Source organism: Gekko japonicus, unplaced genomic scaffold (genome assembly GCF_001447785.1).
Source record: "Gekko japonicus isolate JY-2015 unplaced genomic scaffold, Gekko_japonicus_V1.1 scaffold167, whole genome shotgun sequence".
NCBI classification, from domain to species: domain Eukaryota; kingdom Metazoa; phylum Chordata; class Lepidosauria; order Squamata; family Gekkonidae; genus Gekko; species Gekko japonicus.
Genome location: NW_015164670.1, coordinates 533,180 through 547,919, shown reverse-complemented (window position 1 = coordinate 547,919; position 14,740 = coordinate 533,180). Strand labels below are relative to the sequence as shown.

Below are 14,740 nucleotides of genomic sequence, written 5' to 3'. Positions count from 1 at the left end.
TTTCTTTTTCGCTTGTTTAGATGGAGGATTAACCTCTTCGCCTTTTTCGCTGGGAGGGGGGGGTAACAATTTTCAGTTCTTTTTCTCTGCATTTTGACAACTCACAGTTAAGCCGATCTTTTCTTTTTCTTTTCCATTTTTGCGGATGGTCGCTTTATCACTCGGTGACGTCTGGTGGCTCCGCTAAACCCCGTTCGGGGTCGCTCACGCAGCAAGGTCCATTGGGGCAGGGCATGGCGGGAGCCTCGCTCTCCGACCTCTCGGTCGAAAGAGCGACTCCCCCTAGTGCGCCCTAAAGCACCCCCGGATCCGAGCTCCTCTCTTCTGAGGGGCTCGTTCGGGTCTCCGCTCGCGCGGATTCCCTCCTCCACCGCGTGCGGGCGAGGCGCCCTCGGGAGCGACCCGAGGAAGCGTCCGCCATGCGCGGGAGCCAGACCGGAAGCCGGTATTATCTACTATCTTGACCTTGGGATGTTCCAGCTGCTGTCGGCTTTAGCTGGGAACCAACAGTTCTTGCTTTTTGCCTGCTCTTTTTCCCCGTGCGCACAAACTTACTGTTCCCGAGCATTCCTGACACAAGCAGTACACATGTCATAGTCCTGGTGTACCAATAAACAGAATTCTTCTTATGAAGCACTGTGTTGTGTGACCTGACTATTGAACCCTGACAGAGTGTAAGGAATCATCTTCCCCTCAACCTGCATCTCTCAGACTCGAGGTGAGCAATGGCAGGGAGATCATGACCCCGGTCACAACCGAGGAAACAGTGCCGGTCCCCACGACCACAGTACCGACCACACTACCTCAGGATGAGGCAGCTGTCCCACAAGGGCTGCTTGAGGGAGCAGTCAGTGGAGCGAAATCCCAGGTGACCACGATCTTATGGGGCCCACGCTGGGGAAAGTTTAAAGCTGACACCCAGGAAACCTGGCTGCTTACCACAGGGCCCCACCATGGAAGCCGTTATGACTGGCCCTGGGTGTCAGAACCCACAGCCAACAACATAGTACACGCTTATCAGGAAAGGTAATACTTTATTGAAGAGCTATAGATGCATTAACATAGGCACTGTTAAGAATGACGGCTGCCCATGGGGCATAATAGGATATAGGGTATTCGTATGCACCCCCCATTGCCCTGGCCAATGAGTCACCCTCCCACATGCGGGAGAAAGAACTTCAGCCGTTTAGCGCTGAAGCTGGGAACGAAACACTCTCTCACTGTTTCCAAGAAAACCAGACATCAACATCCCCAGCTGCAATACTTAGAGATAAGCGTTGTAGCAGCAAAGAAGCACAGAAGGAATGCAAAGGCAATTAGAAGACAACCAACCCCCCCACCCCCATGGCAGCATAGCTGACACCGGGGAACGATGTTCTAGGCAGGGGATGAAGCCACACGCCGGGAGGTGGAGGAGGCAGCGGGTTTCATGGAGACCCAGCTGGATTTACTCAAGAGGTCTCAGAACAAGATTGTGAGGACACTGTAGGAATCGCTCCTGAGCCTGCCATGGATAGTAGCGGAGGTGGTGCAGCATGAACAACTGCAGTGGCCAGGCCGGCCAGCCCAGCCGGCTCAGCCGGCAGCACAGCCAGGAGTGCCAGTTGTTCCACCCCGGGGGCCCCGGCGACCCAAGCACCCAACCCTCCACCCAAAGATGGATGAGAGATGCACAGGCCAGCGGAGCTACTGGATGCCATATTTGATGGGACGCTCAAGAAGCTGGTGTTCTTTGTGGTGAGAGCGGAGAAGTTCATAACGAATTGGAGACACCTGTTCCCTACCGAGGAATGTCGCTTTGACTACGTTGCTTCCAAGCTGCAGAATGGGGCCGCCGACTGGCATGTGAACCTACACAACTCTGATGGTCCCGAGCTGCAGGGAGTGGATGATTTTATGTGGGTCCTCAGAGCTCAATACGAGGACCCTAATACCAGCAATCAGGCGCGCGCATACCTGTGCAGTGCACCTTCAAGCAAGGTAAGATGACGGTGAGAGAATACTCCAAGGACTTTAAGAGGCATGCTGCGAAGATTCAGGGTTGGCCAGATGGAGAGATGGCTGAACAGTATCGCCTGGGCCTCCACCCTGAGATCCGCAAAACCGTCTTGTGCAGCATCCACCCGGTGTCCTTTAATGCATGGATGCGAGAAGCAGCGGATGCTGAGAGTCGGTTGAGGACCATCTGTATCAACAATGCACTCACCTTGGGAAAGGTTGTTCCAGTGATGACAAAACCCAAGATTCCAAAACCGAAGGAGGGGGTGCAGGAGCAACGCATGAAACAAGGTCTGTGCCTGAGGTGTGGGGAAGCAGGCCACTTTGCCACCGCCTGCCCAGAGTCGAGAACCTCGGGTGCAATGAGGAAGGGTCCTGAAAAGAAGCAGACCAACACCCCAGCACGGAAAACCATCGCTCGACCCAAAACTCAACGAGCTCTTTAAGCGAGCATCCCTGAAGAGGAACCAGGAATGGGCAGTGAAAAGGAGGATGAGCCGGCGGGAAAAGGCCAGGACCTGCTGTGGGCAGTGCGGAGCAGCAGGTCCCAACCCCGGAGGTGCCCAAAACAGTGAGCAGCTATCCACCTCTTTTTTGTTGACTGTGACTATAATGTACCCATGTATGGGTGTGGGGCTTAATAGACTCGCGGGGTGGTCGGGACTTGATCAACCCCTCACTAGTTATGGGACTGGGGGCCAAAGTCGTTATACTCCCAGACCCTATCGTCTTTACTCAAATGGATGGGTCAGCCATGAAAGATCCTTGCAAGTACAAGACTGTGCCATTGTGGATGAGGGTGGGAGGACATTGGGAGCACCAGTCATTTGTCATCACCCAGGCAGCTCATTTCCCACTGGTGTTGAGCAGCCCATGGCTACATGATCACGACCCATACATCCTATGGGACGAGGGCAAGGTCCAATTTATCCCTCCCAAGTGTCAGGCTCACACGTGGGCAGCGGAGTGGGGATTCCCCCTCCCAATGAACTGGTGCGAGCATGCCTGGCAAGGGAGGAGTTGGCCGCCATTCCCTCAGAGTACCGGGACCTGGCCCAGGTTTTCGAAGAGGAAGAGGGTGATGAATTACCACCTCACAGACATTCTGATTGTGCCACTGAACTGCTGCCTGGGCACAAGTTGCCCAAAGGGAAATTGTATATGATGAGCCCAGGTGAAAAGGAGGAACTGAGAAAGTTCATTGACAAGAACCTTGGCTGGGGGTTCATTCGCCCTGCATCCTCCCCATTTGCTGCCCCCGTGCTGTTCTGGAAAATAAAAGATGGGGGGTTGAGGCTATGCACTGACTATAGGGGGGTTGAATGTGGTTTCCACTACTAATGCTTACCCCTACCCCTGATCAAGGATCTCCTGGCTGAGGCGTCTAAGGAGAAAATCTTTTCCAAGCTTGATTAAGGAGGGGGACGAATATAAAATGGTGTTTAATACTCCGTTGGGCCAGTTCAAATGCTGGGTGATGTCCTTCGGACTACAAGGGGCTCCCAGGGTCTTCATGAACCTTATTAATGAAGTGTTGCACAAGCACCTGTTCAAGGGGGTACTTGTTTATTTAGATGATATCTTGCTATATTCCCCCGACAAACATTCCCATGTGAAACTGGTGCGGGAAGTGTTGCACACATTACACAAGCACAAATTGTTTGCCAAACTTTCAAATTGTGAGTTCCATTGCACCAAGATCGATTTCCTGGGCTATCACATTTCCCTGCATGGGTTGGAAATGGACCCTGCTAAGGTCCGAGACGTGTTGGGGTGGGAGCCACATCGGACTCGGAGGCAGCTCCAAGCGTTCTTAGGATTCGCCAATTTTTACCGATCTTTTCTTGCCAACTTTGCTCAGGTGAGCTTACCACTGACGGATCTCCTGAAAACAAAAGGGAAAGGGCCTGAGACTACCCAGCCTGGAGCTAAACTGGTGTGGACTAATGAATGCCAGGAGGCGTTTGACCGCTTAAAAGCCCTATTCATGTCCAAACATGTGTTGGTGCATCCTGACGAAAATAAAAAATTTATTGTACAAGCAGACGCATCGGATGTCGCCATGGGTGGCGCCATTTTGCGGGGTGGGTGGGAAATTGCATCCTCTCGCTTATGTCTCCCGGACATTCAATTACACCGAGCGGAACTGGCCAGTATGGGACAAGGAAGTGGGGGCTATTAAATTAGTGCTTTCGACTTGGCGGCACTGGTTGGAGGGGGTGCGGGTGCTGTTTGAGGTTTGGACAGACCATAAAAACCTGGAAGTGATGAGAACGCCCCACAACCTTAATGCTAAGCAATTAAGGTGGGCGGACTTCTTCTCCAAATTCAATTTCACCCTCCACCACTTCCTGGGCAAAGCTAACTCATTGGCAGATGCGTTGTTCCACCTCCCGCAACACGACAGTCGATGTGAGGGCATTCTGGACTCTATGTTCACTCCCTCCTAGTTGGGGGGTGGGTGGGCCTGACTCGCAGCCAAATGAAATCCTTGCCCCCAGGGGATGGGGACAGAGACTCCTGGGAGTTGGGGTTCGCCTCCGCCCTCTTGGATGCTGATCGGAAAGAACTGGAGAGGAAAGGGGAGTTGGAGGAACGGGCTAATGGCTGCTGGTACCGTGGTCAAAAGCTGTTCGTTTCGTCAGCCTTGCGGGGCGATGTCATGTCGATGGTGCATAGCAGCAAGCTGGCGGGGCACCTGGGATTTGTGAAGTCTTTGCATCTGTTGCAATGTCAGTTCTGGTGGCCCAGTATGAGAAAGGGTCTCTCCCTGTTTGTCCAGTCTTGCCAGACATGCATCATGTATAAACCACGTCCTGGAAAACCGCCTGGACTGTTGCGGCCTCTGACCACGCCTGGCAGACCGTGGGAGGTGATATCCATGGACTTTATCACTGATTTACCCCCCAGCTGGGGGAAAATGGTTATATGGGTGGTGGTCACAGTTCATTTCTAAGTTTTGGGGGGAACTGATGCACCTGCTGGGGGTAGAACAGGGCCTGAGTAGCACTTATCACCCCAAGACTGATGGCCAAATGGAACGGGTTAATCAAACCCTTGAACGATATCTACGGTGCTTCACAAACTTTCAACAGGACGACTGGGAGGGGTTTCTTCCCTTCGCAGAATTTTGTTATGCGTGTCATTCCTCTATGGGAGTCTCTCCATTTATGGCTGCCTATGGTTATGAGGCTCCGCCTCTCCCCTTCCTGACTGACACAGCCCTACTGGAGGGGGGACTGGTGTAGGGGGTTGCAAGAAGTGTGGCCGGTCCTGTGCAAGACTTTGGAGGGGCTAAGGAAACGTACAAAGCTCAAGCTGACAAGAAACATTCGGAGGGCTGGGACATCCAGCCAGGGGGCTCTGTCTATGTCTCCACTAAGAATATCAAGGGGCTTAAATCTAGGCGTAAACTGGGGTGGAAGTTTATTGGTCCTTTTCAGGTCAGGCGCAAGATCAATAATGTGCCTATTGAACTCAAATTGCCAAAGAATTTAAAGCATTTGCATCCCGTTTTCCATTTCAGCCTCCTAAAACGGGATCCTGGCCTGAACGTTTGGAGACCCCAACGAGCACAGCTGCCCACCTGATGGTGCAAGGCGAACCGCATTTCGAAGTTGCTGATATTTTGGACTCTAAGCTTAAGCGGAACAAGTTGTTTTATTTGGTAGAATGGTTTGACTTTGGACCGCAACAGAGAGTGGGTGGAGATGGATCACATCAGGGCCCCTTGTTTGCTGTGTAGATAAACTTGGGGAGCGGCCTTCGGGAGGGCAGGATGTTAGTTAATACTGCCATGTTGCTGGAACGTGTGGAGGGGAAAACCACCTTACTCTGCCTGCTATGCACAGAGTTTCACTGTCTGGGTATTATCTACTGTCTTGACCTTGGGATGTTCCAGCTGTTGTTGGCTTTAGCTGGGAACCAACAGCTTTTGCCCGCTCTCTCTCCCTGCGTGTGCAAACTTTGCTTATTGGCTTCAGGTTGTGTGGGGGGGTGTATTTGATCCTAGTATAATTCAGGGTGCTATACTGTTCCCGGGCATTACTGACACAAGCAGTACATGTGTCATAGTCCAGGTGTACCAAAAACAGAATTCTTCTTATGAAGCACTGTGTTGTGTGATCTATCGAACCCTGACAACAGTACAATGACAATGAACCTAAAGTTTTCTTCCAAGACCACACAACTACGTTAGGCAAATAGTTCTGCAATGTCCAAAATAAACATCTTAAGAGCTCACTGGCCCTTTCAATACACAAAACAATGGTGTTCATATATCTCCACCACTTTCTGCAATGGCAGCTGGTGAAGTTTCTTTCATCATCATCATATTGTTGAGTAAGCACAAAGGGGCATAACTCAGCAGCAGAACTCCTGCTTTTTGTGCAAAAAAATCCAAGATTCAGTCCAAGAGACGTCCAGTCATATTGCTTGGAAAAACCTACCTGTGACTAACACCACCCTATCTAGTCCACTGGTCTCATTCAGAATAATGGTTTCTCTCTCCCTCACCTCCAAACCCAGCACTGTGAAATATCTACTTCACTGTTTACAATTTGCAGCAATTTGCTCAAATTTTTGGATTGACTGTGTTATAAGTTTGAACTTTAACACCAGACTGTGTCCATGTGCTTTTAGTAGCTAGTCATGCCTTTTAAAATCTGTACAATCACGTTATTGTTTGTTTTTAAACATCCAAGCTCAATGAAGATGTTTGTCCCTTGCATTTCGGTTTACTTCTTTTGGACCCTAATATTGCAATTCTAAGCAGAGTTACACCCTTCTCCATCCATTGATCTCAATGGACTTAAAAAGATAACCGTTAAGGATTGCACTATAAGTTGTTGGGATGTTTTCATGGGGAGGGAAAAGAGCATGCTCAGTCCTCACCAGGCTTTTCACAGAAGGCACTTTACAGGGACTCATGTACATATACAGAAATTCCTCCCTTAACCTGAAGAGACACTCAGCCATGAATTTCAATAACTGAAGTTGGGGGGGAAAGCAGAGGGGAAATATGTCACAGTGAAAGTTCTGCACCCTCCTGGTTTTTGTAAGCTGTTGAGTTCAACCAGAATAATTTCGCCTTCCCTTCTTCCCCCCCCCCTAACATCTGTCCTCTCTATTTCATGGCTCCAATACCATACTTAGTACTTTTAGTTTACAAAGTAATTATCTGCACTTCTGAGGGATGCCGCCATTGTACATCAGCCTCTACTGTTTTTCATGGCCTGGGTTCATTACCCTACTGGTAGCAAACTTGATGGCTGCGTCTATCAGGACTGATGATTCTCATCCCACTTATACTGTCAACTCTTTAAAAGTTTACATTTACAACCATTAACAACTAAGGCAACATAAGCCATTTACTATTTATACAAAAGCAAATAAGATTCAGACCTATTATTGCATGCTAAACCCCCCCCCCCCAATTATATGCAACCGGTGGCCCAAGACAGAAGTTTGCCAGTGCACTGCTTGCTTCCACATACCAGCTGTTCTTTTTTTAACAATAGTTTTTATTGAGAATTTTTATAACAAAAGATAAAAAATAGCAAGAACTAATAAAAATAGAAACTAAAGAAATAAAGAAAAAGATAAAAAGAATTAGAAAAGAGAAAAGAAGGGACTTCTGATTTTCTCCACAATAAATACAAATAAAATTACAAATTTATCACTTACTCTATAGTTACAAAGTGGGGGAAAGCTCTCTTTTTTATTAACTATTTTTTTTCTCCCTTAGTTCTCAAAACCACATATCAGTTCATTTTTTCAATTTTGTGCAAAAAGTCTATCAGGGGTTTCCAGTTAGCAATAAACATAGATACTATCTTTTCTCTGATTAAAGAAGTTCAGCCATCTCCGCAAGTTCTAACATTTTCACCAACCATTCCTCTGTTGTAGGTACTGTCAAGTTTTTCCAGTTTTGAGCATATAATATTCTGGCTGCCGTTGTCATATATAAAAACAAAGTGCCATGACTTTTTTCAAGCTGTCTGTCCATTAGTCCCAAAAGGAAGGCCTCTGGTTGTATTCGTACATTAGCCTTTGTAATTTTCTGGATTAATAAATGTATATGTATCAAAAAAAATTGGCTTTATTACAAGTCCACCATAAAAGATAAAATATCGCTTTATGTTGTTCACATTTCCAATGCACATTAGAAATGTTTTTTGGACATTTTGGCTAACTTCTCTTGTGACATACCAACAATACATCATTTTATAAAAATTCTCTTTGAGACTAGAATTTAATGTAAATTTAAGTCCTTTCATCCACATTTTCCCATTGTTCCATTTGTATGCCATACCCAAAGTTTTAGGCCATTTTATCATAGATTCTTTCACTGTCTCAAATTTCAACAAAAACGTGTACATTTTAGCAGTAACATGTTCACCATTTGTACATAACAATACTTCAAGTTCAGTCTCAGCTTGTTCAAATCCATAGTCTTTTATCTGCTTTAAACCATTCTAATAATTGTGCATATAAAACCCATTGACAAGTACATCCTTCTGTTATCGAATCTTCTCTTGGTTTCATTTTACATTCTCCTTGGGAGAAATCTTATAAGTCATGGTATGTTAACCACTTATATTAACCACTTAAACATACCAGCTGTTCTTGAGGGGCTTGAGACAGCCAATGTACCCAAAAGATTTTGTTTGCTACACTTAAAGGCACAGACACTGTGAAAGGATTTCATTCCAGAGGATTTATTGCCATCAAGAAAAAGCTTCCTGGACACTAAGAAAGGTAGCGCGCAATGAAGCAGTACAATCCTTGAAAACTGTCACTGTTGGGGAATGCTGAAACCAAACTTCTTTTTGCATGTGAGCCATAAGTCTTCTATAAGAAATATGGATTACGAATGAATGACTAATACAACACCAACAAGGATGCTAAACTCTAACTAAAGCATTCACATTCTTTTTTGTATTCCTGTAGCTGCTATGGAAAATTTTGACCTGAAAACTGGGACAGAAATATAATAAACAAGACACAGCAATGCTGAAGTTGTTCTACTTATGTGGGAAGTAGTAGATGCATCACAAAAGTCAGGTGGCAGATGAAGTCAGGATTATTTGACAACCTCTAGTACGCTTCCCTAAATGCTCCCCAGTAAAAGAATAATTTGTTAATCCAATGCTTCATCAAATCCGTTTCATCCCCCCACCTTCTCCAGGCTTATACATTATTTAAGAACAGAAGAACAACAGTCCTCTCTTATTGTGAGCTCTACTCCTACAGTACCTGTGTTTCAAAACACCTTCTCAGGAAGATAACAACTATCTGATTCACTGCAGAATAAAAGAGGTTTGCAACTACAAGAGCAATACTAGATGGGTGTGCTTTGAAGTGTTTTATTTAAGTTACATGCAAAGAACCTTATTCTCCCCGTTTCTCTTCCTGAGGCGGTTCATACTGAGCCAGCTGCAAAGAGGGAAGGAAAAAAAGGTCATCTTACAAAAGTAAAGAACAACTCCCCCCCAAAATACTTTTCTACAGCAATCACAAGTTTTTCTTTCATTGCCTTCATATAGGGTTGCCAGCCTCCAGGTTGTGGCTGGAGATCTCCTGGGATTACAACAGAAGAAACAGCTGCTTTGGAAGGTGGACTCGATGGCATTATACCCCACTGAAGTCCCTCCAATCCTCAAACCCTGCCCCTCTAAAGCTGCACCACCACCCCCAAAATCTCCAGATATTTCCCAAACCAGAGCTGACAACTCTACCTCCCTGACCAGTGGTTGGAAAGGAGGCCAGGTACACAGAACTGCCCCCACAGTCTCTCCTGAAATGAAAGCCAGGGGAGGGGGGGGGGGATTACCTTTGCCTTAAGTCTCTTGTTCTCCTCCAGTACCGCTTCGTACTTCTCTTTCGCCTCGGCCACTTCCAGCCGCAGGGCCTCCACTTCGGGGTTCTCCGGCGCAGCGGCCGCCCCCAAGTGGTGCTTCAGGAAACTGGCGGCAAAAGTTAAGGAGACTCGACCACCACGAGAAACCAGGGCCGCGCTCACAGCTGCCCAGCCCGCTCCCATGTGGAAAGGGGGGGGGGGGGGGGGGGTTGCCAGACAAGCAAGCAAAGGATACTCGAGGGCGCAGTTGGGCTTCTCGGGCTCTTCGTACAGGGCGACCAAGACTAGGAAGCAAGGGGCAGTGGGGGGGTGGGTCAGCGAGTGGGCAGGCCAAGGTGCCCCCCCCAGTGCATCTCCCTCCCCACCCGGCAGGTGCCTCTGCCTACCTTTGGTGAGCGTGTCCATGACCCCGGACTTTTCCAAGTAGCGCCGGAACTGCTCCCGCTTGGAGTCGGCAGCCTGCGGAGAGAGGAGAGGAAACGGGAGAGACGTGAGGGGCTGCGCGGCGAAAACGTCGCCCCGTCCCAGCCCAGCCTGAATTCGGGCAACGAACCTTGCTGTTCGCCATCGGCACTTCCCTATCGGCGGCCTCGACTGCGCCTGCGCCGAAGAGAAGGCGGCTGTGCCCTCTGGGGCTTTTTTAAGGCAACGCGGCGTTCCCCCGTCGCCACGGAGACCGGAGGGAGGGGCTGTCGCTCCGGAGGGAGAACCTGGCGCGCTTCTTGCGCCTGCGCGGAGGGGAAAGGGCGAGGCCTTGCCGCTGCCTGGAGAAGGGCGTGTGAGGGCGGTTCCCGTCAGCCCTGGCGCGACCGCCCCTCAGATGCAGAGGTCTGGAGCGGCGCGCTTGCCGCTAGCAGCCGTTGGGGTGTGGGACGGCCTGTCCTGCTCTACTGGGAGGGCCGCTGGGCTCCCCCTCAGTGCGGGAAGGGGCGTTTCGAAGGCGGTCGCCTTGGGTCCCTGAAGCGCCGCCTCGTTGTTGTTGGAGCTGCTGCTGTTCTGAGGGGGCGCTGGCGATGCAGGCCCTCGGTGCTCTTGGCGGTCCTCTGAATGGCAAAGCGCTGCCGCCTCCGTTTGGTTTCCCAGGAGCCAGTTGAATCCGCTCAGAGCGGAAGGCAGGGGCCTCGGTGGCGCCCCGACACGTAGTTGCATCTCAAGGCCGTTTCTCAGAGCAGCGGTGTAAGCCTCATCCGCCTCGTCTCTCCTTCTGTACTGCCCGCAGAATCCCTTTCGGGCCTTCTTGAAAACCAGGTGCCCGAGCTCCAGGATATTCAAACACAAGGAAACGGTTGCTATGGATTGCATAAAAACAAGAAAGACGGTCTTTTCTGTCGGTCTGGAGACAAAACATTCGACAGTGTTTGGGCAAGGAGCTGTTTGACACTTGTACAGAGGGTCTAGTTGAAATCCATACAAGAGGTATTGGCCAATCATAAATCCAGTTTCAAGGATAGATCTAATCAAAATGTGGATCACATAAGTATAGAGCAGTGAGCCCCGAAGGGGTGCCTTGTTGAGCTTTCTTTGCTCCAGTTGTCGGAGTTCCCTCTCTAGTTTTTTACGGTCCTCAATTATTTGAAATTCAGCTCCCTCCAGTTCAGCCCTCATCTTTGCTTTTTTCTTTTGCCGTTCTTTTTCTAATGTTCTTAGTCTGTATAAGGCATGGCCCATGTACACCAAGGAAGGTGAGGATACAAAGATGACTTGCAAAACCCAGTATCTTATGAGAGAAATGGGGAAGGCATGGTCGTAACACACATTTCTGCATCCAGGTTGCTGCGTGTTGCAGATGAATTCAGTCTGCTCATCATTCCAGACGTCTTCAGCAGCCACACCAAGAACAAGCATCCGGAATATGAAGAGGATGGTTAGCCAAACCTTGCCAATGGTAGTGGAGTGAATATGGACTTCTTCTAAAATTCCTCCCAGGAAACTCCAGTCTCCCATGGCTACTTTGCCATTCTAGCCATCTTGGGGCAGAGGGAACAAAAGAGATGGTTATGTGGCTAAATAAACTTTACATGGCGCAGGAAGGAGAAAATTCAGAACAATGCGACTAGCTCAGAATAACTCTGTTGACTAGCAGCCTGATACACTTCTAGCATTCAAACACTAACTTTTAAAGGTATTTTCCAAGTGTGGTCTCAGGCTAGGCCTTTCATTCTCCAACTTTGCTTCCCATCTCTCAGGGAAAGCATGGGCTAAAGTCACTGCTAAGAGGTAAAGCTTCTTCTGTACAATGCTAATGTGCTGAGTGAGAGGTTGACCATACGTAACATGCATTCCTTAACTTGGTCTGTGACTTTTTGCCATAAATAAAAATACTATTCCCAGCTGTACCAGAAGCTGAGATAAACACAGTTGGGAGAAGAGAGATACTTGTCCCACCTGAATGGTCCTTGTGAAAGCAATGATTTACTTTTTCCCATTTCTGTACAAGTGGAAGTAAAGAGCTCTTGGGGGCAGCACTAAGATATACTGCATCCCTTGACACTATGGCCAGCATTATGTGCTGGGGATCATGTTTCTGCCCCTTCCATGGTCATGATTCCAGTCACTTTCTTACATACAAGCCAGTAGCTCCAAATCAGTTTTGCGGGAGAAAGTAAACTGACTGAAGCAAAGCTTGCACCAGAAACTAGTACCTTGTAATTATCCCCATACTGTAGGATCTCCATCCTGAAAATTGTTGGATATCTGGGGGGGGGGGAGCGTCAAGAGAATTCTCTAACTCAGGTACACTTGGCAGTTGGCCCCACTCTCATTGGTTAGATGTTGAGTTTCTTTGGCTGTTAATTGCCTTCTGTTTTTATCTTATATAGGACCTCTCATCTTGTCTCTCTTACACGGGCTTGGAGCTGTAGCAAGTTAACCTTTTTGAAGTTAATCTGTTCATAAAAAGTTAAATGTCATGTGACATGTATTTCTATATTTGTAAGTAAAAATTTATTTCTCTTGTTATCATTGGAGTTAGATCATCTTTGTAATTTGTTTGAATAGCATTTTCCCTTAACCAGAAAACGTGGAGGATCAGGGATACTGCGTAAAGCTTCTGTGCTTCCAAGGCAATTGATTTTTTTTTACATTTAACCCAATAGGTTATGGGCCAAGAGTCTATCAGAAGCTAATGTTTAAAAAGGAATTAAAGTCTTTGATTAGCAGATCCCTTTGTTGTTGTTCTTTTTGATCTTTAAAAATTCTCCATTGTTTTTCTCCATATTGCTGTGATAAGAATGGCTGAACCAAGCAGATATCTGGAGATCTCAAAAGTTACTACTGAGAACTATAGAAGCTGGGTTAAAATATTTCATATACCTGAAGCAAATATGGCTGCTGGAATCCTAGAGGAAGAAAAAACAACAGAGAAAGGCAAGGAATTGGACTCTTGTCTAATCAAAAATGGGATTGCCAAGAACATTATTATGGGATCATTGGATGATAGTGAGACTTTCATGTCTGAAAATTCCCAGACAGCAAAAGAAATGCTTAGCAGCCTAGAAGAGTCTTTTGGGTTTACTAGTATTAAATAACAAGGAGTATGAATAAGAAAACCTTGAAAAACAAGGTTACATAACAGAGATAATTGTAGAAAATATATATCTGAACTGAGGCAGGTGTTGAAAATTTAGCAATCTGTGGCTTTAATGTAACTGATGAACAAAAGGCAAATTTTATGCTTGGGACTTTGGGGAAACATTTTTCTGCATTTGTGAGTAGAGTTAAAGCCGAAAGAAAGATGCATCAACTTTCAATCAGGCACTAAAAGAATTGTAGGAGGAATTCTTAAAATGGCTTATTGAATTTGAATCACCGAATGGTTCAAGTTACATTTCTAGAAAGAATTTGAAAGAGCAGGTCCCACCCAGAGAAAGGGAAAGAAACCAATTGCTTTGTTGCTTTAATTGCAAGAAAAGGAGTCACTTTGCAAAGGACTGTAGAGAGCCACCAGCTAACAATTTTTCTAAGATGCACAAAAAGAGCACACAAGCTATAAACAGAGGCAATTTTAAAGATCAAAAGCATGATGGTCCTAATGCAGCATAGAAAGGGAAAAGTTTTTTACTAATTGACCAGAATCAAAAGCGAAAAAGTAGCTAATAGTAGAGCACCTAGTCACAGCATACACCGCAAGGATTTATTTGATGAACTTAATGAAAGTGAGAAAGGAGAAATAAAAATTGCTAATGGTGAATATATACAGATTCAAGGCATAGGTATTGGCACTTTATGCTATAGGACACCTCAGAAAAATTTCCTAATGAAGTTGGAGATGTCCTGTGCACACCTGAATAAAGCTGTAATTTGTTGAGTGTGTCTGTATTAGACAACAAAGGCTTTGACGTGTTTTAGAAATAAGAAATGTATTAGTAAAGACAATGTCATATATGCACAAGGTAACCAAAAGGAAAGTATATGAATTGAGTCTTGCAGGTGAACAGATACATCTGTCAACATGAAAAGAAAGAGCCTGGAACTGTGGCACAGATGCCTAGGACATATTAATTCAAAGGTAATTCTAGACCTTCAAGACCTTGCCAAAGGCATTAAGATAGAGCCATGTGACATCAATGACATAAGCAAATGTGCATGTTGTATAAGAGCAAAAGGAGACCCTCATTTCCACCCAGAAATGAGAAACGTAATAGCAGATGGTGGAAATAGGTATCTTTGAATCTTTCTGGATTATTTCTCAAGGTACTCAGTTGCATATTTGCTGAGGCAAAAGAGTGAAGTTCATAAATTCCTAGAGATATGTTTCTATGGTTTCTAACAAGTTTGGAAGAAAACCTCAAATGCTACAGACAGATAATGGTGGCGAGTTTATATCACATCATAGACAAACCTTGACAGAGGAAGGCATCTTACACAAGAAGTTGGTGAACT

The 14,740-nt window shown here is 46.7% G+C and overlaps 2 protein-coding genes across 2 annotated transcripts; both read right to left on the bottom strand.

The window, feature by feature from the left end:
- Positions 1 to 7,704: 7,704 nt before the first annotated feature.
- MYCBP (MYC binding protein) lies at positions 7,705 to 10,821 on the bottom strand. The gene is made up of 5 exons (XM_015409165.1): positions 10,413 to 10,821; positions 10,246 to 10,318; positions 10,095 to 10,143; positions 9,833 to 9,965; positions 7,705 to 9,435 (listed from the first exon to the last, which is right to left on the bottom strand). Exons 1-5 carry the CDS (start codon positions 10,425 to 10,427, stop codon positions 9,391 to 9,393), a joined length of 315 nt encoding a protein of 104 aa, XP_015264651.1. The 5' UTR covers positions 10,428 to 10,821; the 3' UTR covers positions 7,705 to 9,390.
- On the bottom strand, positions 10,676 to 11,803 carry GJA9 (gap junction protein alpha 9). Its single transcript, XM_015409157.1, has one exon. It carries the CDS (start codon positions 11,801 to 11,803, stop codon positions 10,676 to 10,678), a length of 1,128 nt encoding a protein of 375 aa, XP_015264643.1.
- Positions 11,804 to 14,740: the final 2,937 nt, after the last annotated feature.

Bases quoted from the DNA above. Each gene is read 5' to 3' on its own strand.
- GJA9 (XM_015409157.1), bottom strand. From the start codon at position 11,803: ATGGGAGACTGGAGTTTCCTGGGAGGAATTTTAGAAGAAGTCCATATT.
- MYCBP (XM_015409165.1), bottom strand. The intron at 9,966-10,094 runs GTATCCTTTGCT...TTTTGCCGCCAG, and splicing joins AAGCCCAACTGCGCCCTCGA to TTTCCTGAAGCACCACTTGG. The intron at 9,436-9,832 runs GTAATCCCCCCC...CCCTCTTTGCAG, and splicing joins ACAAGAGACTTAAGGCAAAG to CTGGCTCAGTATGAACCGCC.